The following is a 23,998-nucleotide window of genomic DNA, read 5'->3' as shown; positions in this document are numbered from 1 at the left end:
TGATTCAACAAGGTGCTGGAAGCATTCTCTAGAAATGTTGGCCCATATTGATAGGATAGCATCTTGCAGTTGATGGAGACTTGTGGGATGCACATCCAGGGCACGAAGCTCCCGTTCCACCACATCCCAAAGATGTTCTATTGGGTTGATATTTGGTGACTGTGGGGGCCATTTTAGTACGGTGAACTCATTGTCATGTTCAAGAAACCAATTTGAAATGATTTGAGCTTTGTGACATGGTGCATTATCCTGCTGGAAGTAGCCATCAGAGGATGGGTACATGGTGGTCATAAAGGGATGGACATGGTCAGAAACAATGCTCAGGTAGGCTGTAGCATTTAAACGATGCCCAATTGGTACTAAGGGGCCTAAAGTGTGCCAAGAAAACATCCCCCACACCATTACACCACCACCACCAGCCTGCCCAGTGGTAACAAGGCATGACGGATCCATGTTCTCATTCTGTTTACGCCAAATTCTGACTCTACCATCTGAATGTCTCAACAGAAATCGAGACTCATCAGACCAGACAACATTTTTCCAGTCTTGAAAGGTCCAATTTTGGTGAGCTTGTGCAAATTGTAGCCTCATTTTCCTATTTTTAGTGGAGTTGAGTGGTACCCGGTGGGGTCTTCTGTTGGTGTAGCCCATCCGCCTAAAGGTTGTGTGTGTTGTGGCTTCACAAATGCTTGGCTGCATACCTCGGTTGTAACGAGTGGTTATTTGAGTCAAAGTTGATCTTCTATCAGCTGGAATTAGTCGGCCCATTCTCCTCTGACCTTTAGCATCAACACGGCGTTTTCCCCCACAGGACTGCCGCATACTGGATGTTTTTCCTTTTTCAGACCATTCTTTGTAAGCCCTAGAAATTGTTGTGCATGAAAATCCAAGTAACTGAGCAGATTGGAAAATACTCAAACCAGCCCGTCTGGCACCAACCACCATGCCACGCTCAAAGTTGCTTAGATCACCTTTCTTTCCCATTCTGACATTCAGTTTGGAGTTCAGGAGATTGTCTAGACCTGGACAACACCCCTAAATGCATTGAAGCAGCTTCCAAGTGATTGGTTGATTAGATAATTGCATTAACGAAAAATTGAACAGGTGTTCCTAATAATCTTCAAGGTACTTCACTGCTCGCCGTCCAGAGCAACGGGATGTTGATCCATTCTTATATACTGTCTATGGTCTCAACTCTTCTCTCTCTATGGCTCTGGGTAGGCTACGTTGAACACCCTGTTGTGTGCGCAAGCGCTCTGCCTTTTTAGTACCACGAATTGTTCTCTTAATACATCCATGGGAATTACACGTCTCTGCTGATTGGGTAGCACCTGTGACACAGCCAATAAACGAGAAACATCCACCAAACGAGAGAAAACATATCTCAATGCAGTTGCACACCGTTTCACACCGTTCCGAGGAAACATGTCATTCAACCAGGAAATCGTTGCAAAACGGTGCATACCGTTTTGAGATTGAACGTGGCCCAGTTTTCTTTTTTCTTTTATTTTTTAAGTGGCCTCTCGCTTGGATGAAGTGATGGTGAACGTGAGGGCGGCGTGTTCTCTTCCAGGCAGGAGACGAGAGTCAGACCTCCACGTCTGAGCACGAGCGACGGTAACCAATCAGGAGTAGCCACAGCGTGTTTGGAAACAACCCTCCTCCTCACAAAAGTCCCGTATGACAGCCAGTAGAAAGACACCAGTCTAGATTCAGCCAAGTCCCACAAGTTTCTTCTTCGACAAGACAGTTTGCGTCGTTTTCTTTTATCTGCTAATAAATTGTATCAGGAGCACTCTTATTTTGACGACTAGCTAGTTGTAGTGAGTAGCCTAACAGTATCATCCTAAGAACGAGACTACAACTAGGGAAACAGCAAACATGGATGTGGGAGATTCTCAACAAAAGACGATTACTATTTTTATAAAAACGCCTAACCAAGCTCAGGAGGACCAAACCGTCGAACACGTCTATCTGGACTGGACTATAAAGGACCTAAAGACGCATTTGTCGACTGTTTTCACAACTAAACCGGTGAGTTATTATAAGGCGGATAACTTAACTGGCCAATTTTAGCGGAAGTTGTTAGCTCTTGTGACAGGCAGCTCAACGCTGTGTTCTGGAATGTCGTGACATTAGCCAGCTGACTGAGTCAAGAAGGCTGCCAGTTAACGGCTCATACACAGCTCACAACAAACCTGCACGAGTATTACGAACTTTTTAAGGATTTCTGTTAACGTTTTATAGGTTAAACTGTCCCCACCAGATATCATTTATAGGAAAAAGCAGGTCTTAACTGTGAGCCATGTCTACAGTTACAGTAGTTTTTGTTATCTATTTTAAATATGTCGACAGATTTATGTCATTGGAGTTAAAATAGTTTGGGATAACCTGTTGATTTCACATTATATAGGCTACTTCTTAAACTATTTTATATGTGTGAAGCACCTGTGTTTGAAATGAGCCTGCTATATAACCAAATCTTTTTAGGCTTTGTTAATCCCAACATGAGGCTTGGATTGTGACACATGTCACACATGTATGATGATAATGAAATGGCAGAATGAGCTGCACACATTTTAATAAGACAGTCAACCAAGTAACTTAAATCTTAAGCATATACACTACCGGTCAAAAGTTTGGGGTCACTTAGAAATTTCCATTCCACTTCATTACAGACAGAATACCAGCTGAGTTCAGTTGCATTGTTTTTTTAATCAGGGCAGCAGTTTTCAGATTACATTATGTGCTTACATAATTGCAAAAGGGTTCTCGACTGTTGTAGAAAGAAGTGGCTGATCTTTAATGCAATATCTACATTGCCCATTATCAGCAACCATTCATCCAATGTTCAAAAGTCACCTTCTGTTTACTAATGTGATATCATTAGTAAACATTTTAAAAGGCTAACTGAGAAAACATTGGAGAACCCTTTTGCAATTATGTAAGCACATAATGTAATTTGAAAACTGCTGCCCTGGTTAAAAAAACAATGCAACTGATCTCAGCTGGTATTCTGTCTATAATAGAGTGGAATGGGAATTTCTAAGTGACCCCAAACTTTTGACCAGTAGTGTAGGGCAGCCAAGTTTAATCCTCCCTGGCAAATTGCAGGCTTGAAGGGCACAGTGTCCATCCTGGCTGCTGTTGAGATGACAGATGAGAATAGATCTAGGCCTCAGTGGAAAAGAGGGGATGCTGATGCAAAGTGTACAGATAAGGCAGGGCCAGGCATTAAAATATGTTCATCCAAGTGACAAGCCAGGTCCCAGAGTAAAGTTAAAGGAATACGCCACCGTTTGTTGAAATAGGGTTATTCACCGTCTCCTTTATATTTATATAGGTGGGCAAATGCATTTTTGTCTTAGTGCATGCATTGTCTTAGTCCGGCAGCGCCGCCGCTAGCTTAGTTTAGCGTAGTGTATGGAATCCTTTGTTGCCGGTTAGTATGTTGTGAGTAAAAGTGAGCCAACAACAATAAAACAAACAATCTAATTACTTCTTGTGGCCTGCGTATTCACAACGAGTACAAATAGCAATGCCGATTAAGACTAGACGATTTCGTAGGCAGATATTGATTTGGGACTATATTGGGTGGAAGCACAGCCGAAGCACTGCTACTTTGGCACAGAGATATCACGCAGCAACTCTGTGTGAGTACAGGTCTAATATGGGTCGATCTATCCTGTAAAATAACCATGCGTCATGTTTACAATAATCACTTAGAGCTGTTTTTATTGGGTCCATTCAGCGTTTTCCCAGTTGACTTTATCGCACCGAAAAAAAGGTGAGGACTGCAGGATCGATCAACGCCGAGAAATCCTTGGTAGCTGTGACACAACTACGGGCACGCTCATCTTGATCTACACGTTGAGCCTGGTCATCGATGGTAGTACCTTGTCCCACTCGCCACAGCACAGACACTCTATTTCAGTCGGCATAGGTTGGCATATTCCCCCACACTCACACCACCAGTTCGTGTTGGCTCTCATCCTCACGTCCTCAGGCTGTTGAGCGATCGCAACCTCCTCCTCCTGTCGTTCTGTTTCCAAAGCACGCAGCTCCTCTTCTGAAAACTCTGGTTTGTAGAGGTATGGTTCTGGATCTTGACTGTCTGAGAATTCATCCTCTTCGTCTCTCACAAAATTCGCTATGTTCATCGCCATTCACTGTCTACTGTAGGAAAAATAGCCAGGCACAAAAGGCCAGCGTTTTCTGACTCCACTTGGTCACTTCTCAAGCTACTTCTGTGTTCGTTGACTGGTAGACCAGAAAATAATACTCAGGATTCGCTCAGTTAAATTTAACAAAGCTTTAGTAAAGGATACTGCAAGCAGAATACAACTTATGCATCATGACAAACAGGTACCCATGCATAAGGACCAGACCCCCTTTAAGACATGTTCTTTCTCTCTTTAGCTGAGACAGGGCTGAGTCACCAGTATTAGGCTGATTAAATATTTGGCAATTTGCTGATCATCTGTATCTGTTTTATTTGCCTTTATTAACAAATAAAGTTAATTAACTATAAAGTGCGCTACTTTGGCTCCGCTACAGCTCTGTAAGCAGTATGCAACACCTGCAAACAAACTGATTGAAGTTCAGGAAGCTATTTTTGTTGTGTATTATGTTTTAAATTTTCAGTTTTATTAAATAATTGCTTAAAGCATTTAAACAAAATTTTGTGTGTTGGAGTTTGTACCATTCCAAAATGTTAATTTTGACTAAAAGATTTTCATTTTGACTTTTAAATGCACATCTGTTCCAAATATCGGTTTCATTAACTACTAATAATCTGTATCGGTATTGGCCCGGAAAACCAGTATCGGTCGACCCATAGTAAGGACCCAACTTGATGGTCACTAAGTAGATGAAAGCCAGCACAGGCAAAGTTTGATTGACAACACAAATGTTCCACTCAGCAGCTGTCTTGTCATACCCTGTCCTTTTTTTTTTTATTTTTTTTTTTTTATCACTGGCATCTGCAGAAATATAATCCAACTCTAGCCAAGATATCATTTGTTAGCCAAAGTTACTTTATCCCAAACGTTTTAATTACCTGAAACCTACTTGTTTTCTGTAGGCTGTGAGTGACCAGAGACTCATCTATGCTGGTAAACTGCTGCCCGATCATCTGCACATCAAAGAACTCTTCAGACAAGTATGTGTGACAATATGTTTGTCTGTTTGCAAGTGCACTTGGCTATGCTTACAATCATTACTTTGGCATGATATTTTTGGCGGGCTCTTATTCAAATCGAGGGTCTAAGGACAGAGGGCCTTGAGGCAAATTGTTGTTTTGTAATATTGAACTATATAAATAAAATTAAAATACATTTTCTTAGACCCTTATGTGACTGACACGTACTTCCTGCAAAACCGGAAATTAGTGAACATCAAAAGTTGATTATATGCCTTTTATACTGGCAGTAAATTGGCGAGAGAGGTTCAATCTAGCCTACTTTTCTCTCACCGACCTTTTTGATAATAAATAGCCACAGCAGGATCTACATTAGGCTTTGGCCTGTGTAAACATTTTCTAACCGGTTTTAAGCCAGACACTGGGAGTTTTACCACTAGGTGTCACATTTGACTCGCAGGTGGCAGGCCCGCTAGCTAAGAAAACTAAAGTAAATGTTTGGGCATGTCAGCCCTCATGGACAGATGAGTGGGGTTTTGTGTTTCAGAAGGGCTGTGATGTGTGTACATTGTCTGTTAAACTCGAGAGACCAACGTTTGAGACCAAACATGAGAAAACCTTCAAGGCTGAATCCATCAAACATGCAATGTCCAGGCATAGGAAGCAAGCTAACTCCCTCAAAGCAGTCAGCTGGCTAAGTTGTGGAAATGTTTTTCTCGCACATCGCCAGCAGCGTCTGAGTCCGTCTTTGTACTTGGCCTAATTCGGGTGGTTGATTATCACATATTTTTGTGAATTGGCTGTCGAACGAGCTGGATGGGTGGTACATGACGTACCATCATGAGTCCATTAATGAGACACATTTCTGTGATTACTTCACAGCTCTGTAACAGCAGGACAGTTGAGTGTCTGTGCTTGGTTTACATGTCTGTAATAACAGCCGGACAGTTGAGTGTATGTGGTTACTTTACATACTAATAGCAGGACAGTTGAGTGTATGTGGTTACTTTACATACTAATAGCAGGACAGTTGAGTGCATGTGGTTACTTTGTGTCTGTAATAACAGCAGGATTGTTGAATGTGAAGTGACGATAGCGCTGTCGGTAGACACCTCTGTTTTTCATCAGATAATGATAAGATCTAGCTGATAAAATCGTATGTAAAATCATCATAACATGACAAGATTATTGGTTTTGGCGAGACCATCCATCCATCTTTATCTCCTTATCCAGGGTGGGGTTGCGGGGGCAGCAGCTCCAACAGGGGACCCCAAACTTTCCTTTCCCGAGCCACATTAACCAGCTCTGACTGGGAGATCCCGAGGCCCAGTTCCCAGGCCAGGGTGGAGATATATTCTCTTCACCTAGTCCTGGGTCTTCCCTGAGGCCTCCTCACAGCAGTTCTGGCAAGACTAGGTTAACTAAAATGTTCAATATAATGATTTGGGGGCCCCAGGCAAACTGTGTCTTGCTTTACTTTTCACCCTTTCTCTAACTGAGAATGTTGGCATTGGCAGTGGCAGAAGAACTACTCAAAACATTTTTATTTTTTTGAGCAAGTAAAACTATTAATAGTACAATTATTAATACTGCACAGTAAGTCCTGCATACCTAAAGTGAAAAGTTAAAGAGAGGCATCTTCAGCAAAATATACTTAGTTTCTTCATGTTTGCTCAAGGTGGCACTTTCAACTCTAATATAATGCTGAATAGTAGTAAAATCTGTATCTGCAACGTGAAATGTTACTGATTACATTTCTCTCTAGTAGTACAATGTTTTCCTCCGAAGTATTACAAAGTAAGTTAGTAGTATATAGTTGGGTTGAATATCAGTTGCTTTGGGGGCCTTCTGTAAGTTATTTCAGGGAACAATGGTTCTGGAGAAAGCTGGAAGCAGCAATATAGGAGGCCAAGCAATCAACCTGTTTCCAACAGGCATGTTTTGAACCGGCTCTGCACTAGATAAACTGCAAAAACATTTGGGTGTCACCCTGACCTGGAATTTGTTGTCTGGTGAAGGACACACAGTCCCTCCTTTCTTCACCGCCCTGCTCTGTTGTCTTTTCATATTGACAAGTTTAATAGGTTTAATTCTGTTGAATGTAAAGGATTGAATGTATCAGTGTGTTTTACCATGCAGCTTTTCTAATCTGGCATTTATCTCCACTCTCTCAGACTGACTCCATTCCCACACTGCACCTGGTGTGTGCTTTTAGGATTCCATCCCAAGAACCCCTTAGAGCTAGACCTAAGGTGAGAGATGATGTTTACTGATATTCAACTTTCCACAGAACCTAGGCCGTGTTTTAATCCAGATCAAGGTTAGCTGTTAAATATATTAATTCCAACTGTTTTTATAAATGCTTCAGTTATTTTTTTGTTTGTTTTACAAATTAAACATACATAGAGCAGCTCTGTGGGATTTTAGAGGTGCTCCAGCCTGCTCAAAACCCACAGTGGAGTAGAACTGTTTGACTTCAGCTGTCGCCCTGCAGAACTCAACTACAGTTTAGAGATCAAAAGCCGCTAAAGCACTTTAGTTTCAAAACCCTTTCAAGTGTCCGACTCTGCCTCAACTAATACTGCAAAACTTCAGAGTAGTTTATTGTCCCGGAGGGGAAATTTGTCTTGGACATAGTGCTACAATCTGTTGCTTCACAACATAAACATGTAACAGAAAAAAACATCTAAAATCAACAAAAAAGTTAATCAACATAAACATATGATCAACAAAGTGTCCTAGGACACAAAGTTTGTTTGTTTGTAAGTTTATTTGATTAGGACAATGCACATTTAATCAACATTTCTGTAAATGCGCCAGTGTTAGCCAGTCGGCTAATTTTCAACTGTAGTCCTAATTACCTAGCATGCATGTCTTTATGGTGGGAAGAAACCAGAGTACCCAGAGGAAACCCACGCAAACACAGGGAGAACATGCAAACTCCACACAGAAAGGCCCGGAACGACCTGGATTCTAACCCAGAACCTTCTTGCTGTGAGGCAGAAGTGCTAACCACTGAGCCACCGTGCACAAAAAGACACACATGACAGCACAATATCCTAAGAATTAACTGTAATAATTAAATGTAAATGGACTGTATTTATATAGAGCTTTTCTAGTCTTAACGACTACTCAAAGCGCTTTTACATAGTACAGGAACCATTCACACACATTCATACACTGTGGCCGAGGCTGCGGTGCCACCTGCTCATCAGATAAACATTCACACACATTTACACTCTGATGCACAGCATCGGGGGCAACTTGGGGTTCAGTGTCTTGCCCAAGGACACTTCGACACGGGACTGCAGGGCCAGGGATCGAACCACCAACCTTCCGATTGGCAGGCAACCTCTCTACCACTGAGACTAAAATCGAGAAATAATATTCTAGTATAGGCTTTTGTATCCTCAAGGTGTTTAGAGGTAAGATTCGAAATGCAGAGGATGGCATCTTCAGTACTGCGTTCATGTTTATAGGCAAATTGCCACGTGTCTAACACTGGCTCAACCTCTGCCTTAAGCTGGGACACTACAAATTTCTCAAGGCATTTCATTACGATAGAAGTCAAAGCTATGGGACGAAAGTCATTATTCACTGTGGCAGAGGGCAGTACACCCATTTAGTAAAAACTCCTCTCTACAGACTTTGGATTTGCTGTAGTGCTGGGTAACAGATATTGCTCAAATTTTGAACACATTCTTCTTGCCTTTGCAGACAAAAGAGACCGAACAGCCACGGCCCTCCAGTCCGAGGACCATGGCAGACTCTGCTTCACCCAGTCCCGGCAGCCCCTCCACCACAGTCCAGAGTTCCAGCACACCGAAGTTGAGACAGAGGAGACAGACCTCTTCAGCTGCTGCTCCAGCTCACACGCATACCCCAGCCTCTCCACCAGGAACTCCTTCATGGTCTGCTCCTGGAATGTAGGTCATAATGCAAGAAATTATGTTTTTATTTTATTTAGTTTCATTAGCATCACCACACATCAAATTTTAGCAGTACAGATGTGTTTAGGATATTTTTTTATAACTTTTTTTAACAACTGTTTTCTTACTTCAAATCACACTTAATCAGGGCTTTAAGCATGGCCCGATGGCCCTTGGCCACAAAAAGTTACTCTGTAGTAGAGCTGTCAATCTTTCTCTATAATACAAATACAAAGGCTAACGATGCTCGGTTAGCACAATGACAGCATGTTAGAAAGCACAGCCGAAACGATCGTCCTAAACGGAGTAACATTAGTGTTAGCCACCATCCTAATGGCATTGATAACTAAGCCAAACGTTGCTGTCACTACTATTTTAGTGGTTTATAAGCAACATGTTGCTTGCAGATTGTCACGTTACTGAGAATACAACTATTAGAAGTTAATGTGTGAGGTTGAAGTGGACTGACAGCTGAAGGGCAGCTAAGGTTAGCATTAGCTGTCTCCAAGAAGCTCCCAGCTCCCTATAACTCGCGACGCAGTTAGGAAACAAGAACGAGCACACCGACAAAGCATGGTATTCGAGACAGGCTCCATGTTTTGAGACGGGTCGAGTGGGTTGCCGACAACGCTGCAGATCCCTGACGACAGTCCGCCCCGGTTGACAGTGAGGGAGGGTGCAGCATGGCTCCGGAAAGCATCATGTTCCGGACATAGGGCGCTGTCAGCTGCTAGCCACCTTCACTACGAGCCTTTTTAAGCCGACCCAGTCGCGGCACACTGAGTGCCAGCTGAGGAGACGAGGGGAACATCCCACACCGAGCGGCCATAAGCCGAGTTAAGACTGCGCGGACCCAGCCACTAAGAAGTGCAAGAATATTTTCGGTTTATTATGAGTTTTCAGTTTTCCTTTTGTATGACGCAACAAAAAAATTGTAGCATGACGTGTTTGAGTTAATTTGCCTAAAGATGTCTCAACTCAAACAAATGCAAACATCAAACAAGCAGATACTCTAATTAGATATGTTTAAAAAAAAAAGAAGTTTTGCACTCCCTTCTAATATAACTATAGAAGATGGAGTATAAATAAAAAGTGGATATGATATATTTTGTTGTTGTTACTATGTAACCTGTCTCTTAGACTTCACTGTATAAAGGTTACAGTGTTGAACAGACATTAACATTCTGTCATTCCGTGCAGGCCTGGAGCACCACAGATGACCCAACCAGCCTTTCCCACCTATTCTCTGTACAGCCCTCAACAGCTGCTGTGGCTCCAGCATGTCTACGCTAGACAGTATTACATGCAATAGTGAGTTTTCATTTAGAAACTTTTAAATCATACCTCTTTTCCGTTTGTGTTAGGGTTGAGTTATTTTAGCCTCACACACTGTCATTGTGGTCTGACATGGCTGTGGACAACTTTGTCCAGCTAGTTACTTTTGATATTTGTCTAATTTCCGAACAGCCACGCAGCATTGGTCGCAGCAGGCACTGTCCCCTCTGCACCAGTTACAACCATTGGCCAGTATCCTCCTGTTCCCGCCCACCAAGCACCTGTCCCAAACCCCTTGGCCAATCAGAACCCCATCGACAACCTGCCAGCGAATCAGAACCAGGGCGGCGCTTTCATCAACCCCGGGGAGGCCAACCAGAACATGAGGATGAACGCACAGGGCGGGCCTGTAATGGAGGACGAGGAGAATATGGAGCGCGATTGGCTGGACTGGTTGTACTCTGCTGCAAGATTCGGCATTTTGGCTGTAATTGTGTACTTCAACTCCAACCTGAGTCGCTTTATCCTGGTGATGAGCACCCTCCTCCTCATGTACCTGTAAGTTTAATCTGTTGCTTACAACTTTGCACCTTTTACATTTGCAAGTCCAACTACCAAACTTGGCTGAAATGCTTCACTACACTGCTGTGGGTTGAGTGACTTACTTTGAAGCACTCCACTGAGGAGCTCTCAACATTACTGGCTCTTATCTTACACTCGTGTTTGCATCCAGAGCTCGAAAAAAAAAAAGTCTCGAAAGCAAGGGCAAATGCTCAATTCACCATATTAATCATTTAAAACAACTCTAGGGCCTACTGGGAAGCAGGGTTGTTTGAGTTGTCCACTAAAGCCTGTCTGTGTCTGATTTTAAACAGCAGTGCGCCATACATGTTACTGCTTATTGTGAAATGAAGGTATAAAATCATTAGAAATAGGAGCATAGTAGCATCTCTGCTATAAATGATTAACTTGCTCTGTTTCACTTAATAAACAAAGTAGATGATGTATAAGGTGTATGTGTACAGCCCAGCCTTCATGTGTACCCTTGAAACCTGTTATACCAAAGCTTTATATTAGAACAAACAACTGAAAGCAGTTAGAGTTTAATGTATTGGTTGTGGTGAAAGTAAAAATCCAACTTTTGTGGCCCATTGGTTAAAGTATCTAAGTAATCTATATTTTACAGTGCTTGTCTTGTCAAATATGTTTGAGAATAATAGAGAGCTTGCAGACAGTAAGTTACCTGCTATAGTGGCTTCGTGGAGTTAACAAGATGTGTGGGTAAACATTTGCTTGGTGACTGATGCTGATTTCAGACAGTCTGTCTTTTTGAATTTGGACTGAGGTCCTCATGTGCTGCTGGCTTACTAGCCTGGTGGAACCCACGTAACAGTAGTAGAGGTGAAACGATTAGTCAATAAAATAAGTTTATTAACAAAAAATATTCAGCAGCAATTTTCATAAACTTTGAAATCAGTTGTCAAGCAAGAATTCCAAACAATAGTTTCAGCATCTCTAGTGTAAGGATCTGCTGTTTTATTATTGTAAATGAAATATGTTTGGGTTTTGGAAATGTTTTTCGCAAACAAAACAAAATTGGAATTGGACATTTTATAGACTAACAAATTGTCAATTAATTGGAAAACATTAGCTGCAGCTAGAGCCGCTGCCCCCTGGGGAACACCGGGTCAGTTGTCCCGGACCCTGGGTCAAGAGAGAACCCTCTAACCTTTAAATAATCTGCTGGAATAATTTGTCAGAAACACATATTTGTGAAAACGTTATATAGTATTTGTGAGTCGCATGAAAGCTTATTCTTTTTTATCTAACTAATTTTCCCTAAAATAGTGGTCAAAAACAATTGTACTTTCCCTCCCTGCGCAGCGACAAAATAATCTTTTACAAAACAATAGGTTCCTCTCACTTTCAGTACCAGGGACTGTTGGGCCCATGGCACTTCGTGCTCAGGCCCTAATAATAATAATAATAATAATTAAAAAAAAAAAAAAAAAGCATGACTCCTAGGCCTCTTGGGCTTGGACCCCTAAAAACCAGAGCACTTTCAAATAGAGTGTCATGTGCCCTCAAAGACTCTTTTCAACTGGGGCGACCTCTAGCTCACCCAGTAAGAGCGTGCGCCCCATGTAGGCTGAGGCATTTGCAGTGGCCCTGGTTCGAATCTGACTTGCGGCCCTTTGCTGCGTGTCATCTCTCTCCCACCTTTCTGTCTATCCACTGTCTCCACTCTGAAATAAAGGGAAAAAAGCCCCAAAAAAGAATCTTGAAAAAAAAGACTCTTTTCAACTTGTTGTCTTCCATGATCTGACATATCACTTTGGTTTTGGCTGCAAAGTGATTTTTCTTTTTTTTTTAATCATTTTTGAACAAATCATACTATTGAGCTCTACACCGCATACTAAAAAAGCTGCACTGACAAACTGTTGTTTTGTGACCCCAACCGTTGTAGAGTGTTTAGGTGATGTGACACCAATGGAAAATTAATAAAAGTTTGCAAATCTACACATCTTATTTATGTGTAGTCGAGTGGAGGAAATGAAACGTTGCCTCAGTTTTGACATTACTGGTTTTAGATAAGTTTATCTTTTAAATAAGTGTTTCCCTCAAAAGATAGTTCATGGCCTTTTTAGTTTATAACTGTTGGATAACTTTAACCCCAGAACTTGCTTGTTGATGTTCACAAAAAGCTTTTGCAAGACTTTTTTCACATTCATATGAATTAAAAAATAAATAAATTTTCCCTACTTTTTTCTCCTCCACAGACACACTGTTGGTTGGTTTCCTTTCAGAAGGCGAGTACAGGTCCAAGGACCCAACCATCTCCCACCCCCTGAGGTCCAGCAGAACGAGAACAGGAACCCAAATCCAGTAAGAAAACTCCCAGATTCTCTGCTCTGATTTACCTCCATTTACCTTTTTTATAAAACTTACATCCTCATATCTCAGTAATTTAAGGCCTGTTTCCATGACATGACATTCTGGCTACAGGTCTAGTCTATAACCTAATCTAATCAATGTAGGCCCAATAAATCAATAGGTGCATCTGTGAATTGAAAAAGTATACTTTAGCTGAAAAACACTTTCAAAACCCACTGCCATGAATCATCATTTATATGATGACTTTGTTTTCCGTCTATTCAGGTAGACGAGCTTGCTGACAGACAAAGGGAGGAACCTGCTGCTGCACTGGACGGATTGGACGGACAAGGACCAATGATGGCAGTTTTAGTGCCTCCTCACAGGGTGTCAGTCATGTGGACGGCCTGGGTTTTCTTCAAATCCTTCTTCTCCTCCCTCATACCTGAGGTACCTCAGGGTATGGCCAACTGACCACCTAACTGACCACCAAGGAAAGACAATTGATAGAGACAGCAGACTTTTTTCTTTTATATTTACAATGGGGAACAATATTCTCTGGAGCTGTCAACTCAAGAATAAATAAAAGCAAGGGAATTGTACGTGTGCATATCAACAATGACTGGAACCTCCCTATTGAAACAGGACAGTAGCTTGAGCTAAGTTAAAACACCAGTAAATGCCAGCCCCTTGAATTTCCAAAAATGTGGACTGGAAACTAAGGTCACAACACCAAGGTTTTTTTGCTGTGTGATAAGACTTTGTAAGACAAGTACAGCTACCTGGACAGTTCCCTTATCTATGAAACAACAGTAGGTGGCAGCTGAGGGTATAATGCAAAAACCTTTTAGCTGACACTGTTGGACTATTGGGCCTAATTCTTACTGTGAGGAGATCTATATACATGGGCTTTCTGATCCTCTAGAATTCAAAATCAGCTTGTTTAAGTTTTCATAACTAATGTGATCCAGATCAATACTCTTATACATAAATGGACTACAACGTGTTGCTTTTCTAGTCTTAACTACTTGGAAGTGCTTTTACATATTACAGGCACCATTCACCATTCACATGAATTGCTCCCGATGGTGCAGCATCGGGAGTAATTCGGGATTCAGTGTCTTGCCCAAGGACACTTCGACATGTAGACTGCAGTGCCAGGGATCGGACTACCAACCTTCCAATTGGTAGACTGTTCTGTTTTGGGTGAATTTTCCTATTAAACATTTGATTGAGCGTTTGCTTCAACCTGCAATGTTCAAAAACGGTTTTGTCTCCTCCCGAATCTTTGGTCTGAACTGAGTTTTTTTTTATATATATATATATATATATATATATATATATTTTTATTCTCTTTGTGTCATATATATATATATATATATATATATATATATATATATATATATATATATATATATATATATATATATATATATATTTTGAATCTCATTGTGGCATATATATATATATATATATATATATATATATATATATATATATATATATATATATATATATATATATATATATATATATATATGTATATGTATATGTATATATATATATGTATATATGTATGTATATATATATGTATATATATATATATATATATATATATATATATATATATATATATATATATATATCTATATATATATATATATATATATATATATATATATATATATATATATGTATATGTATGCCACAATGAGATTCAAAATCTGAAGTTTTGGGGTCACACTTGTTTTAGCTGTGGATAGTTATAGCAGCAAAGTTGTTGCACATGCCACACTGCCTGTAATAAAATAACATAATTTACGAAGATATAGAGTGTGTGTGCGTTTTTGTGTAGTATTATTTCTTTTATTTAACCTATAATTGCTAATTCCTTTCTTTGGGTATTTCAGGTCTCTACATTACTCTACTTGCCCTACATTTTTAAAGCAGCACTGTGTACTTCTTTTAGGTATATTTAAATCTCTATTGCATTATGTATTCTTAGACATGCTGTTGTCACTGAAGGAATGTGAGATCAGGTGTGTGGGGATACATTTACATAGGCTACACCACTGATCTGAGATCAGGTAGTCTTCTGAATAGGTTGCGCAGATCTCAGAAATTATATACAGTATCTCACAAAAGTGAGTACACCCCTCACATTTTAGTAAATATGTCATATCTTTTAATGGGACAACACTGAAGAAATGACACTTTGCTACAATGTAAAGTATTAAGTGTACAGCTTGTATAATAGTGTAACTCAACCCACAGCCATTAATGTCTAAACCGCTGGCAACAAAAGTGAGTACACCCCTATGTTAAATTCCCATAGAGGCAGGCAGATTTTTATTTTTAAAGGCCAGTTATTTCATGGATCCAAGATACTGTGCATCCTGATAAAGTTCCTTTGGCCTTTGGAATTAAAATAGCCCCACACCATCACGTGCCCTTTACCATACCTAGAGATTGGCATGGGGTACTTTCCATAAAATCATCTCTCAATGCAAATCAAACCAGCTATTAGGCTAACCGACATAAAACCATGCCAATGTCTAGGTATGGAAGAAGAAGCTCTCTGTCTCTGCAAGATTGGGAATGATTGAGATTTCTCTTGGCACAGCTACCAGAAGACTTACAACTTTCAGACAGGTTGCTCATGTCACATTTACATCGTCTCTCTCAGTTGGAGGCTGTGCAGTAACGCTCAGCGCTCACCGGAAAAGTGCTTCTAATATCCTTCACTGGTCTCCGTCCAGAGCAACGGGATCTGTTGGTCCATTTTATATACAGTCTATGTGTAAATATACTATAGTAATGTCAAAAGTGTAGCTAGCTAGCCGTGATCTTTACCCATAGGATTGAAGGGACACTAGCAGCTAACGAAACCCCTCAAATTCACAAAAATGCATTAAATTGAAATCGGACACAAGTGTTAGCTTTGTAAGACCTTGGGGTAGCTGTAAAATAAGTGGCGTGACAAAATTCAAACTGTAAATATACTATACTTATGCCGAAAGTGTAGCTAGCTAGCCGCGATCTTTACCCATAGGATTGAAAGGACACTAGCAGCTAACGAAACCCCTCAAATTCACAAAAATGCATTAAATTGAAATCTGACACAAGTATTAGCTTTGTAAGACCTTGGGGTAGCTGTAAAATAAGTGGCGTGACGAAATTCAAACTGTAAATATACTATAGTTATGCCGGCAGGCAGCCAGCTCCGCGGAGCCCCGAGCCCCAGTAGTCCAGTAACCCAGAAACAGTGACTTTGCCCTCGTTATGGAGCCCAGCAGGCTGCCGCTTTCTCGTCAGACTGCGTGGAGCTCCTGAAGTCCGACACGTCTTACCAAATTTGCAAATAGCTATAATTTTTTGTAAAACGGCCCATATTTGAGCTTTATATAGTTGATTTCTTGCATAAAAAAGTCTCAGAAGTGAATTTAATAACGAAATAGCAGACAAACAATGTATAACATTGCAGTGTCTGAAATATGAGACCTGCTCTCTCGTCTACAATATATGTGTATGTGGTTCGCTCAACCAGTCAGCATGCAGCTAAATATTCATGAGCATACCATATTTGGAAGAAAAGCTCTTGTTCCAAATAGAGCCATATTCACAGGGTAGTTAAGGGCCCATAAAATAGCACTAGGGCCATTTTCAGCCCAACCAATGTTACATACCCTATTAGGAGACCTTAAAGGTGCAATATGTAATACTGCCAGCTAGCGATTAAAATAGTTACTGCAGTTCACTTTCAAAACACTGGAGAGTCGTTTCCCTCCGCCCCTCCTCCCCAGACTCGAAAATCAGGTGGGTTGCCAGGCTGAACCCAATGTCACACAGGACAAGACGTAACAGAAGAAGACAATCATGACAAGCGAAGACGAGTCTTACAATGTAAGTGCATCGTAACAACGTACCTGTCACGGTGGTTGTTGCCGAGAAAGTCAACCGATGTAGCCCGCCCCCCGGCCGCTCCTCTGGTTGGTAAAGTTAGCAGTTAGCGTGTGTTAGCATGGCGGCGTAGCCAGCACCAATCGGTATAACTTCACCGGCTGTGTGTGTCAATGTTTTGCCAGTAACTAACACGAGTAACGTTACTCTATATTAATTTAACGAGAGTACCCGAATGTTTAAATTACTTAAAATGCAATTCCCTACTAACGCTGGTATAAGTTAAAAGTGAAGCTAGATGCTTACCTGTTCAAAAGGAAATTAGCCAACTCGGTATCTGTCTTAAAGTCCTTTTGGTCTCTAAGCTGTCTCCATTTTTCAAATGCATCTCCAATATTTACCCGTGTTTTATTACGCCAAGGTTTTTTAGGTCGTGTAGAAGCCATCTCCATTGATCCCGTTCGTTTGTGTGCTGCTTCCATGGCTGTACTACAGCTGTAGCGTGCTGGGTTTACTGGGAAGTTAATAACAACACATAGGCCAAAACATAAACATAAATTCCGTCACGGAACGTAAATTTCAAAAAGAAAAATTCCTGACATAGCATTGTTGTCAGAAAAGATAGTATTTCAGCTTAAAATGTTTCCTTAATATCTGATGAAGCATTGGTGTCATTTTTTGATTTATTACAGTACATATATTACATATTGGACCTTTAAGGAACAGTGTGAAATACCCTATATAATCATTCTATCACCCCTTTAAGAACTATGTATCACATATTGCAGTGAGTGTGCAAGTGTGTCTTTGTCTGTTCTATATTTGCTCAGTCCTGTGGGCAAAAATGCCTTGTTGATGCTAGAGGTCAGAGGAGAATGGGCCGACTGATTCCAGCTGATAGAAGATCTTTGACTCAAATAACACCTCGTTACCACCGAGGTATGCAGCAAAACATTTGTGAAGCCACAACATGCACAACCTTGAGGCGGATGGGCTACACCAGCAGAAGACCCCACCGAGTACCACTCATCTCCACAAAAAATAGGAAAATGAGGCTACAATTTGCACGAGCTCACCATAATTAGACAGTTGAAGACTGGAAAAATGTTGCCTGGTCTGATGAGTCTCGATTTCTGTTGAGACATTAAGATGGTCAAAATTTGAGAGTCAAAATTTGGCGTAAACAGAATGAGAACATGGCTCCATCATGCCTTGTTACCACTGGGCAGGCTGGTGGTGGTGTAATGGTGTGGGGGATGTTTTCTTGGCACACTTTAGGTCTCTTAGTACCAATTGGGCATCGTTTAAATGCCACAGCCTACCTGAGCATTGTTTTTGACCATGTGCAAATCCTAGACAAATCCTAGTGCCGCAGTTGGGGGCAAAAAACACAGATAAACTAAGGACCGGAGGTTTCAGGGTAGGGTGTATGGCTGGAGGAGGTCGGAGAGGTACTGTGGGGCCAGGGCATGGAGGGATTTGTAGGTGAGAAGGAGGATTTTATATGTGATCCAGGACTTGATTGGGAGCCAGTGAAGGTGGATGAAGGTTGGGGTGATGTGCTGCCAGGTCTTAGTGTGGGTGAGGACCCTGGCGGCAGAGTTTTGGACATATTGGAACCTGCCCAGGGTTTTGCTGGGGACGCAAGACAGGACTCCATTGTAGTAGTCCAAACGGGAGGTAATAAAAGCACGAATGAGAGTTTCTGCCACGGAGTCAAAGAATGATGGCTGGAGTCTAGAGACGCTCTTGAGGTGAAAAAAGACGATGATGGATTTGATGTGAGTCTGGAAAGAGTGGAGTCCAGGATTACACCAAGATTGCGAACCTCAAAGGATGGGCAGATGGCACACCCGTCAACATCCAGGTTGAGGTCTCCAACCTTCTGGCACAGTGCCTTGGGGGCCACAACCAAGAACTCAGTTTTATTGCTGTTCAGTTTGAGTAGGTTGGTTGACATCAAGGCTTTGATGTTATGCAGACAGTTGACCAGGGAGAGGTGGGGGGGAGCTGAGTGGATGGTTTGGTGCTGATATAGAGCTGTGTATCATTGGTGTAGGAGTGGAAACTGAGATGATGTTGCCGGATAATCTGACCAAGGGGGAGCATGTAGATGGTGAAGAGGATGGGTCCAAGCACAGAGCCTTGAGGCACGCCTTGGTTGACCGGAGCTGGGTGGGAGTGGAAGTTGCCAATGGTGACAAATTGCTTCCTGTGTGAGAGATAAGACTGAAACCAGGAAAGAGCTGTGCCAGTAATACCAACGTGAAAGGTATGGGAGATTGTGTTAAAGGCTGTGGAGAGGTCGAGGAGAACGAGTATGCTGATGTGTCCAGAGTCAGCAGTGGTGATTAGATAATATGCGATTTTGCTGAGGGCGGTCTCTGTGCTTTATAAGGTCTGAATCCTGACTGGGGTTCATAGAGCCAATGGTTGGACATATGCTGATAGACTTTATTCCTATTTTACTTAGGAATAGAAGGTTGGAAATCGGCCAGTAGTTTGCATCCCCTGGATCCGAACCTGGCTTCTTAAGGATAGGGGTGACTGAGGCGGTTTTGAAGTGGGAGGGTAATACGCCAGATTCCAAGGTGAAGTTGATTACATCCACCATGATGGGACACAGGACAGGCAGACATGCTTTGGCCAGGACTTTAGGCATTGGGTCCAGGGAGCAGGTGAAAGCCTTCGCTTAACCTTAGTGAATGAGGAGAGGCAGCTCTGAGGCAGATGAGCAGGGGAGAGAGCAATGTGCTGTGGTGTTAAAATGGGAGGGGGCTGACAACAGGAGTTGCTGATGGATAAGATCCACTTTGGCCTGGAAGAAATCAAGGAACTTGGTGCAACAGTCAGGGTCACCTGGAGGTTGGTGTCAATGGAGCGGAGTAGGCGGTTAATAGTTGAAAACAGCATTCTGGGGTGGTTTTGCTGGTTGCCAATGAGGGTGATGTAGTATTGTGTCTTGGCTTTGGAAAGTTGTTTTTTGTAGGTCTCCAGGTGGACGGTGAGGTCAGTTCTTTTATAAAGTCTCTCCAGTCGATGACCAGAGGCCTTCATGGAGCAAAGTTCTGTGGTGTACCAAGGGGGGCGAGAAAGTCAAGGCTGAGAGACAGAGCAGTGTTGTAGTGGGCTTCCATGGTGTCCACTGTGGGTACACAGGGGTATTTTGGAGGTCAAGTGGGTGGCTAACACATTCGTTAGAGCTGGTGTGCTCACTGATTTGATGTTTCGTAATGTAATAGTACGTGTAGTATGTTGCCTAGGCAGAGAGGTGGGGATAGTGAAGAGGAAAGCATGACGATCAGAGACAGCAAGGTCCAGGCACTGTAGATGGAGGGGTTTAGTGCTGGTGGAGCACATAAGGTCCAATGTGTGACCTTTGGTGTGGGTGGGACCTTGGACATGCTGTATGAAGTTGAGGCAATCCAGTAGAGATAGAAGTTCAGTGGCTAGTGTATAGCTGGTGGAGTCTATGTGGATATTAAAGTCATCAAGGAGGAGTGTGGAAGGAGACCTGGAACAGACAGAGGTGAGTAGCTAAGATAGTTCAGACATGAAGGTGGTGGAGGCTTTAGGTGGACAGTATATAAGGACAATCTGTCTGGATGTACACATAGCCAGGTGTGGTGGATTGGTTAAGTGTCATGTAATCCTCTTGATTTTGCCAGGTTTCAGTTAAGCAAAGCAAGTCTATTTTCTTTTGTGTAATGATGTCATGGATAAGAAGTGCTTTGTTGTTAATAGAGCAAGCATTTTGCAGCATAAATGAAGCAGTATTGTTTGTAGATGCTGAGCAAGAGAGGGTGGGAGGAATGACACAGTCAACACATACTAGAGGTCTCAGGTTACCAGACTGCACGTGTGGTTTGTTGTGATGACAACACTGTGGGGCAGAGTGTCGTCAGACATTATGGTAGGGATAGCATGATCGGAGTAAACAAACTTGCATCTCATAACCCAGGCTTTCATTTTCATTCATTTTTTAAATGATGTGGCACATTATCTCCAAACTAAGGTCCATGGTATTAAAACAGTAAAGAGCCATTACCTCCACCTCAACAATGCATTACCTCCTGAGTTTGTTTACATCTGCAAACCCCGCTCTTCCAGAAGAGGAGGCGTTCTCGCACTAATCTATTGAGAGAACCTCAAAATCTTGTCAGTCTCAGTCACAGAGCCGTCCTCCTTTGAAATCCTGGCTGTTAAACTGAACGTCGTACCCCCACCCTTATTGTGTCTATTTATCGTCCTCCAAAACCCTCAGCCGTTTTTATTAGTGAACTGACTGCTATTTTGTCTGACTTATGCGCAATGTCCCCCAATGCAATTTTAATGGGTGATTTTAATATTTTCATAAACACACTGACACTAAAGATTTTATTTTATTTTTGTTTTGGATAGTTTTGGCCTCACTCAGTACATTCAATTCCCAACCCATAATAAAGGCCATATCTTAGATTTAGTCTGTTGCTCTGGAGTGACACCATGCAATTTTAATTCTACATAGCTTCCAATCTCAGACCATAAAATGGTCCTCTTTAATATTATTCTGCCATTCTCAAATCTAAACTTGAAGCACTCCATATCCTTCCGTAATATCAAAAACATAAATCCAGATGAGCTCAACAGACTAATCAGTACCTCTCTTCATCCTACTCCCCCCACCCTCTGTACTGCTAACCTGGTGGATCATTACAATGACGTGTTTATCACATTCACAAAATTTTTTAGCTCCCCTGAAAACCCGTACAATCTCACTTACTAGGTTTTCTCCGTGGTACACCCCCAAACTCCACCATATGAAAATGGCGGGCCACCGTCTGGAGAGACTATTAAGGAAAACTGGACTAACTATTCATCAGCAAATGTATACAGATCATCTTCTCTTATACAAAAGTGCTCTGACTGCTGCTAAATCCTCCTACTATTCTGACATTATAAGCAACAGTGAAAATAACACTCTTTATTAACACTTTATTCTCCACTGTCAACAAACTACTTGAGCCTACCTTGCAGAAACTGCAAATCACCTCACCTCCACTACTCAGTGTAATACATTTTTGGACTTTTTCAGTACCAAAGTCACCAATATTCATCACCAGTTAAATGCTTCTTCTGCCTCTGCACCAACTACGCTGGACTCACCACTCTCCATCCTATCGACTTTCCAGCCTCCAACAGTCGAAGAAATCACTAAACTCATCATAATATCCATAATTAACTCCTCCCTATTTATTTAAACCAGGTTCTGATCCTAACGACCCAAATAACTACCCCCTGATCTCCAACCTCCCATTCATCACTAAACTTTTGGAACGGACTGTAGCAACTCAACTTCAAGCCCAACCAGCTTTTTATTGTCTACATTCTACGTATTGGCAACATCATTTTGGGATCAATTTTCACTCTTACACCGATTATACACAACTCTACCTCTCCACAAAACCAAACACTTCTCTTCCCCCCTCTGCCCTCACCTCCTGTCTACAAGCTATCAGCATCTGGATGACAACCAATCTTCTCAAGCTCAACGGAAATAATAGCAAGGTTCTCCTCACAGTTCAAAATCCACACTCTCCAAAACCCACCCGTTCACCATATCAGTTGATGGCTCTCCAATTCCCACCTCTTCCAAAGTCAAAAGTCTCAGCGTCTTCTGGACAGTACACTTTCTTTTGGTCCCCACATCGCACTGCATATTTTCACCTCCGCAACATCTCCAGACTTCGCCCCCTCCCTGTCCCAACACAATACACAAGTACTTGTTCACGCCCTGGTCACATCCCGCATCGAATATTGCAACGCCCTCCTCACTGGCACCACTTCTCCATTGCCTCCAAACCATCAAGAACTCTGCAGCCTGGATCATCACCTGCACCACGGACATCAATGGACCACATCACACATGAAAGGCACCAACAAATAAAATGTATTATTATTAGGGCTGTCAAATGATTGATTTATTTTAATTGCGATTAATCGCTGAATTTCTATAGTTAATCACAATTAATCGCATGTTTTATCACATTGTTAAAATTGTATTATTTTGCATTTCAGAACTGTTTTTAAGTACATATTAACAATGGAAAGCAATTCTTACCAGTGTATCTTGATTGGGAATCAAATTAATGCAAGGAAAGTTACTTTATGAACTTGACTTTAAGATTTGTATTTGTTTATTATTTATTTATTGTAAACAAAAGAAAAATGTGTGACTCTGTCATTATTGCACAATTCCTCCAAGTACCTAACTACAAAACTAAATCCCTATCCTTACCAGTAGGGTTGGGTATCGTTTGGGTTTTTTTCCGATACTGGTGCTAAAGAGATACTTTTGAAACGGTGCCGGTGCCTAAACGGTGCCTGAACCGATACTTTTCAATAAAGTTAAAAAAGAAGGGTAGTAAACAACAGTCGGCGACTTGTTAATTGCTAAGGCCATTAAAGATTTAATAATAATGTAATAACTAAAACTTATAACAATAACTTATTTCACTAGTAAATTGCTGTTGAATGAAAAAAACAACCATATTTTATAATTACTGTGAATGCACCACGAGGCTACCTGTTTTAAGTGAACGCACCGTCTGTGTTGTCTGTGTTGTTAAGCAGACTGTTACGTCCTGGTGTTGGAATCCTCTACAGTGAAATACAGTCACACTTTACACTGTTTAACGTAAGCTGTTAGCATTTTAACCGTGTTTAATCCAGCTGCTAGCTAAAGGTAGGCTAACGTTACCTGCTGTCAGGTGTAGTGTAAAGTCAGGCACCGAAATTTTCGTTCTTATTCGGTCGTTTACGTCGGCACCGGTGCCCTATTGGCACCGCGTTTCGGTACCCAACCCTACTTACCAGAGTCAATATAGTGTGCAGAACTTCT

At 41.6% G+C, this 23,998-nt stretch overlaps 1 protein-coding gene and 1 long non-coding RNA gene across 3 annotated transcripts; one reads left to right on the top strand and one right to left on the bottom strand.

The window, feature by feature from the left end:
- Positions 1-1,632: 1,632 nt before the first annotated feature.
- On the top strand, positions 1,633-14,235 carry herpud1 (homocysteine-inducible, endoplasmic reticulum stress-inducible, ubiquitin-like domain member 1). Of its 2 annotated transcripts, XM_031297869.2 has the most exons (8): positions 1,635-2,034; positions 5,084-5,161; positions 7,315-7,392; positions 8,858-9,066; positions 10,270-10,380; positions 10,537-10,902; positions 13,125-13,230; positions 13,504-14,235. In XM_031297869.2, exons 1-8 carry the CDS (start codon positions 1,882-1,884, stop codon positions 13,690-13,692), a joined length of 1,290 nt encoding a protein of 429 aa, XP_031153729.2. In that variant the 5' UTR covers positions 1,635-1,881; the 3' UTR covers positions 13,693-14,235. The 2 variants fall into 2 exon arrangements, with proteins under 2 accessions (XP_035859299.1, XP_031153729.2); XM_036003406.1 differs by lacking the exon at positions 5,084-5,161 and having other exon boundaries at positions 1,633-2,034.
- A 71-nt stretch (positions 14,236-14,306) lies between these two features.
- On the bottom strand, positions 14,307-22,552 carry LOC116048673. Its single transcript, XR_004104715.2, has 3 exons — positions 22,542-22,552; positions 15,509-15,510; positions 14,307-14,410 (listed from the first exon to the last, which is right to left on the bottom strand). It is a non-coding gene; the product is annotated as an uncharacterized LOC116048673 (long non-coding RNA).
- Positions 22,553-23,998: the final 1,446 nt, after the last annotated feature.

This window comes from Sander lucioperca, chromosome 7 (assembly GCF_008315115.2).
Source record: "Sander lucioperca isolate FBNREF2018 chromosome 7, SLUC_FBN_1.2, whole genome shotgun sequence".
In the NCBI taxonomy this organism is placed as follows: Eukaryota; Metazoa; Chordata; class Actinopteri; order Perciformes; family Percidae; genus Sander; species Sander lucioperca.
Note: the sequence above shows the minus strand (reverse complement) of the source record. Positions and strands in the feature narration are given on the sequence as shown.